The following is a 6,259-nucleotide window of genomic DNA, read 5'->3' as shown; positions in this document are numbered from 1 at the left end:
CTGCAAGAGGAGAACATTAGTGTCAACTTCAACAGAAATAAAATGAATACTGATCAGAAGATTGAAAAACAATGGTAATCTACACACGCCTGTCCCCAATCCTGATGCAAGCATCATTTATATAATTTACATTTAAGTAATTTAGCAGACGCTAAGAGCATCATATAGTAGTGAATGCATACATTCACACTTTTCCCCCCCTTCCATATTGGTCCCTGTGGGAATCGAACCCACAACCCTGGCGTTGCAAGCACCATGCTCCAACAACTGAGCTTCACGGGACCTCCTTCAAGTCAATCCCAGAGAAACAAGTCCTGCACCAACACCAAAAGTTCTTTGCTGCCATCCATAAATAAACAACAGCAGTTGTTCACATCAGCAGTTTGATCAACTTTAGCAGAAAAGACAAAGGGTAACATGACCCTACAGAGGACAGTGAAAAACATGCAAAAGACAGGTCTGCAGTCGTTGAGTCACTGCAAAGCTGAACTGCAGCATACAAGTAAAATCACTGGAGGATCCATGATAAACCAGACAAGCAAATTCAATACATACCTCCCTCTAGTGCCACACCCACTCCTATTGCAATGAGCTGCATCTAGGACATAATGTTCGTTTCACAACACAAGAGGCTAAATTAATATGAGAGTTCTGCTCCCGGGCATGACACTTACCAATGACTCATTATATAAAGTTATATTAAATCTTGAATCCAAGCGCCCTCATACAATCCTTATGTGCCTCGATGAGATCTGTGCAACTTTCTTCGCCCTTCTCAATGATGCTGAAACATAGGAAATTGTCATCAGCAACTGCATACTCCAAAAACAAAGAGTCCACGAAATACGTTCACTTTACAAGAATGCAATTCAAGTTCAAAGAAATTGTAAACATACCACGCATCCCTAACTTTCTTCGTCTCTGGGCACGCACAACAGGGTTTCATTGGTTTCTTCTCCTTGCCCTCAATTGCAACGGGCTCGACGCTGGCAGCAGATATGGTGGACATTTTTCTGGCTGTAACGAAGTGAAAATTGGGGACTATAAACGGGGAAACAACGTAGCGAGTCTCTTTGCACGAGGGGATACTGATACATGCATTATTAACATTCCTAAATATATTATAGTAGCTGCCAATTTGATGGCAACATTGTAGCTAGCTATTAACTCAATACTAACACTTTCCTATAGTAGCTGTCAGTTTGTGTTAGATTAACTAGCTATCTATAATATCACGTTGAAGTTAAAATTCCAAAATCATAGCCAACTAAGTTAGCTCTTTGCTAGGAAACCCCAAACCATCCAACCTGTGAAAGAATGGGCTCTGGCTTATAAAACACACGTCCGGGATGCTAGCTATAGCCGACCAGCTAACAACTACTGTTAGCTAGATGTTGGAAAAATATCACTCATACTGAAAACTCGTACAGTTCTCCCACAACGTTTATTAACGAACAGCACACTTGTGGAAATAATACTTTATGTAACATACTTAACTAGCTGGTAAGCCCTCTTGCACAGCGACTCCGATTCACGTATGTCCTACTCTGTCCTTCCTTATACAACATGGTTGAACCAGGCATGTCTTTAAATGGCTGCGCTAAGTTTCTGGGACATGCAGTTTTAATTTCCGAGCTGCAACAAATTGAATTGACAAGTGTAGGCCATTCTGCACTTATCCTGTATAAATATCCGAAATGGAATTCCATTATGTGGTGTTGACGTTCTCATGCACAAACATTGTGGAATGGTTTAGACTTAATTTTCCAATGAGGAAATTTAATTTAGGCCTATGGTAACAGTATAGACTTTACGTCCGTTCCCTCGCCGAGGTCGAACCAAGGACGAATCTCTGCACACGTCAACAGTCACCCTCGAAGCATCGTTACCCATCGCTCCACAAAAGCCGCGGCCCTGGGGAACCACTACTTCAAGGTCTCAGAGCAAGTGACGTCACCGATTGAAACGCCACTAGCGCGCCCCACAGCTAACTAGCTAGCAATTTCACATCGGCTACACATACATGCTTTACCTGGATCGCGTTCAGCAGGACGCAACATTTTGTTAAATTCAGATATAAATATGCTATGTAGAGTAAGGAATCACGTCCATAGCATTTATATCTGCAATGGCTGTGTTGGAAAGCGTCAAAACTGTATAGAGCAGCACAGTGGAGGGGTCTTAATACCCATAAAACCTAGCGGTCAAACAGGGAAATGGTTCCAATCGTTTATACACCATTCATTTTTCCCATTGGCGATTTTAGAAGTACTTAAAATAAGGTCTGTGTTTTGTGTAGGCTTACCATGGCGTGACGTTCTGATAACCATGTAAATCTCTCCCAGACAAGGTAACTTTTATCAATATATTCAGCTTCTAATTACTCTCATATTTGAAAATGATACTTGGCATTGAAGTAGACATGCAAGACTACAAATCCCTGCAAGCTCCTGCATGTCATCTCTTGCTGAGACCTTTGCTAAACAGGTATTGTGTCAATTTAAAACTGGCATAAAACAGTTAACAGAATTGTCAAAGACATTTTGCCAATTTATTAATTATTACTTTTAGCTAGCATTAGATTGTTAATCCAGAGATTCTAACCTTTGCGTCGCTTCAGCAGTCTCGTCCAGATCACCATGGTATTTGGAGTTCTTTATGATAGCCACATTAGCAGCTAAATAGCATAATTATTGGGGGGTTAAATACAGCCGAATATATTGATAAAAGTAACCTCGTCCTAGAGAGATTTACACGATTATCAAAACGTCACAGCAGGGTAAGCCTACACAAAACACAGCCCTTATTTGAAGTGTTTCTAAAATCCCCTTTGGGAAAAATGAAAGCTGGAAAAACTATTCAAACCATTTCCCTGTTTGACTGGTAGGTATTATGACCCTATTATAAACTGGGTAGTTCGAGCCCTGAGTCCTGATTGGCTGACAGACGTGTTATATCAGAGTATGACAAAACATATCATACCACGGGTATGACAAATAATATGATCTACAAATAAAAATGAGTATTTATTTACGGTGCATGGTGATTTGTAGATCAGTCAGTTGGCAGTTGCCTGCACTATCGGCTGCAATGTCAAACAAGCCGTGTGTGAACTTTTCAAAGTTCTTGACCTTCATGTCTTAAAGTAATGATGGACTGTTGTTTCTCTTTGCTTATTTGAACTGTTCTTGCCATAATATGGACTTGGTCTTTTACCAACTAGGGGTATGTTCTGTTACCCACCCCTACCTTATCACAACACAACTGATTGTCCACAAATTAACTTTTAACAAGGCACACCTGTTAATTGAAATGCATTCCAGTTTACTACCTCATTAAGCTGGTTGAGAGAATGCCAAGAGTGTGCAAAGCTGTCATCAAGGCAAACGCAGCTACTTTGAAGAATCTCAAATATAAAATATATTTTGATTTGTTGAACACTTATTTGGTTACTACATGATTCCATATGTGTTATTTCATAGTTTTGATGTCTTCACTATTATTCTACAATGTAAAAAATAGTAAAAATAAAGAACAACCCTGGAATGAGTAGGTGTGTCCAAACTTTTGTCTGGTACTGTATATAAGTATAAAATCATTTCTGGGTAATAATTAAGTATCTTACTGTAATAGTTTCCCATTAAAATGGACAAAAATAGTTTTATCAATAAATAATTTTGCTAGGACTGACTGGGAGTGTTCTCAGTGGGGAGAGAAAACGGAAAACTAGCTGTTATTGCCAGATAGTTTTGGAGCACTCTTTGTTATTGGTCTATTAACCAATTTACCACCTGGTGCCAAAACTCCTGCCCATGCAAACATGCTGATTAGAAGGCCCTGTGTAGATTGTATTTTCAACCAGCAGATATCAGGGAATAACACTGATTTTTTTTTTAAATCATCAGCTGTTGTACAATATAATACAAAACACAGAAAAACTGAATTTTGACTGCACAGAGCCTTTAAATGAGCCCCTCCTGTCTCAGCCTCCAGTATTTATGCTGCAGTAGTTTATGTGTCGGGGGGCTAGGGTCAGTTTGTTATATCTGGAGTACTTCTCCTGTCCTATTCGGTGTCCTGTGTGAATCTAAGTGTGCGTTCTCTAATTTTCTCCTTCACTCTTTCTTTCTCTCTCTCGGAGGACCTGAGCCCTAGGACCATGCCCCAGGACTACCTGACATGATGAATCCTTGCTGTCCCCAGTCCACCTGGCCATGCTGCTGCTCCAGTTTCAACTGACCTGAGCCCTAGGACCATGCCCCAGGACTACCTGACATGATGACTCCTTGCTGTCCCCAGTCCACCTGGCCATGCTGCTGCTCCAGTTTCAACTGTTCTGCCTTACTATTATTCGACCATGCTGGTCATTTATGAACATTTGAACATCTTGGCCATGTTCTGTTATAATCTCCACCCGGCACAGCCAGAAGAGGACTGGCCACCCCACATATGCTCTCTCTAATTCTCTCTTTCTTTCTCTCTCTCTCGGAGGACCTGAGCCCTAGGACCGTGCCCCAGGACTACCTGACATGATGACTCCTTGCTGTCCCCAGTCCACCTGACTGTGCTGCTGCTCCAGTTTCAACTGTTCTGCCTTATTATTATTCGACCATGCTGGTCATTTATGAACATTTGAACATCTTGGCCATGTTCTGTTATAATTTCCACCCGGCACAGCCAGAAGAGGACTGGCCACCCCACATAGCCTGGTTCCTCTCTAGGTTTCTTCGTAGGTTTTGGCCTTTCTAGGGAGTTTTTCCTAGCCACCGTGCTTCTACACCTGCATTGCTTGCTGTTTGGGGTTTTAGGCTGGGTTTCTGTACAGCACTTTGAAATATCAGCTGATGTACGAAGGGCTATATAAATACATTTGATTTGATTTGATTTAAATAAGGATGGAAAGTCATTGTAACGTTGTAAAGCTAATTGGCTTTTCTTGTTGTTTTGTGTTATCCAGGAGATCCTGACAGTGATGTGTGCAGCCTTGATGAAAACACGCTCATGTTGAAGAACCGAGACGTCAACTTCCTGAACACCGTTCTCACCCAGCTGCAATTCGAGGTCTTCCAGGAGGCTGACATCATCATCAGGCAGAACACGTCCAGAGACCGCATGTTCTTCATCGAGCACCGCCAGTTCCTGGTGAAGACCGACTTTTTCCAGAAGGAGCTTATTGACGGAGACTACTTTGGAGGTGGGCTGAGAAAAAGATCCCTGGACATGTGTGTCTGTCTCTAGAGTTCAATTTTCTTCATAGAGGAAGACCATGATTAGCTGAACCAGGGCTGGAACAAAAGCCTGCACACTGTAGCTCTCCAGGTCTAAAGTTGGTACAGCTGCTTTGAAATGTAAGTCTGGTCTGACTGCAGCGACTCACTGCTTTGTCTGTCTCTGTCCCACAAAGATCTGCCTCCTGACCAAAGGAAGCGTTTGGCAACAGTGCGAGCTATGACCATCTGCCAGCTCTTATCCCTGCACGCAGACAGCTTCCAGCAGGTCCTACAGGCCTTCCCTAACGTCAGGAAAGATCTGGAGATGACTGCCCAATAGCGCCAAGAGGACCTAAAGAGTGAGAACCTTTTATCTTCATTAAAGCCCCTGCTGCTTTATGTCTCAACAAATGTAATACTCACTCTTCATTCAAAGAATATATACCTTTCTTCTTTTCAGAGGCACAACAACAGAGTGAATCCAAACCTAAAGATATGCAGAGGGAAAACTGAGGAGATAACTGAGTGAAGGGGCCTCGCACAACACCATTCACTAACACTTAGTTTAAAAAACAATGTAGAACCAAACAATGTTACACATTTTTTGTAAATAAAATGAACAGATACTGGTATGCTGTATATTGTAAACTGTGGATTCATTTCTTACATTTAGAATTTTTTTGACAATATAATAAAAACAATTTGAAGAAGAAAATGCTATATCCATTCATATTGTTATGGAAGATTAAAACAAGACTGCATGTGAAAAAAAATCCAACATTCTTCTTGTATACTAAAATACCTTTTTCATAAAGGCAAACCAACACAAGAAAATTCAGTGTAACTTTGGATGTGGCATGTCTTGAAATACATTTTTGATGTACTCAGCAATGGAGGCTGCTGAGGGGAGGACGGCTCATAATAATGTCTGGAACGGAGTAAGGGAATGGCATCAAACACATGGAAACCATGTGTTTGATGTATTTGATACCATTCCACCAATTACGCACCAGCCATTACCACAAGCCAGTCCTCCCCTATTAAGGTGC

The 6,259-nt window shown here is 41.4% G+C and overlaps 1 protein-coding gene across 1 annotated transcript; it reads left to right on the top strand.

Annotated features, from left to right (window-relative positions):
• The first annotated feature begins 2,846 nt into the window (after nt 1-2,846).
• On the top strand, nt 2,847-5,916 carry LOC115115910 (potassium/sodium hyperpolarization-activated cyclic nucleotide-gated channel 2-like). Its single transcript, XM_029644394.2, has 3 exons — nt 2,847-5,194; nt 5,405-5,569; nt 5,671-5,916. Exons 1-2 carry the CDS (start codon nt 5,002-5,004, stop codon nt 5,548-5,550), a joined length of 339 nt encoding a protein of 112 aa, XP_029500254.1. The 5' UTR covers nt 2,847-5,001; the 3' UTR covers nt 5,551-5,569; nt 5,671-5,916.
• The last annotated feature ends 343 nt before the right edge of the window (nt 5,917-6,259 follow it).

This window comes from Oncorhynchus nerka, linkage group LG3, assembly GCF_034236695.1.
Source record: "Oncorhynchus nerka isolate Pitt River linkage group LG3, Oner_Uvic_2.0, whole genome shotgun sequence".
In the NCBI taxonomy this organism is placed as follows: Eukaryota; Metazoa; Chordata; class Actinopteri; order Salmoniformes; family Salmonidae; genus Oncorhynchus; species Oncorhynchus nerka.
This window is presented reverse-complemented; position numbering and strand designations above follow the sequence as displayed.

Coding starts and splice junctions, on each gene's coding strand:
- LOC115115910 (XM_029644394.2), top strand. CDS start 5,002: ATGTTGAAGAACCGAGACGTCAACTTCCTGAACACCGTTCTCACCCAG. Junction 5,195..5,404: donor TGACGGAGACTACTTTGGAG/GTGGGCTGAGAA, acceptor TGTCCCACAAAG/ATCTGCCTCCTGACCAAAGG.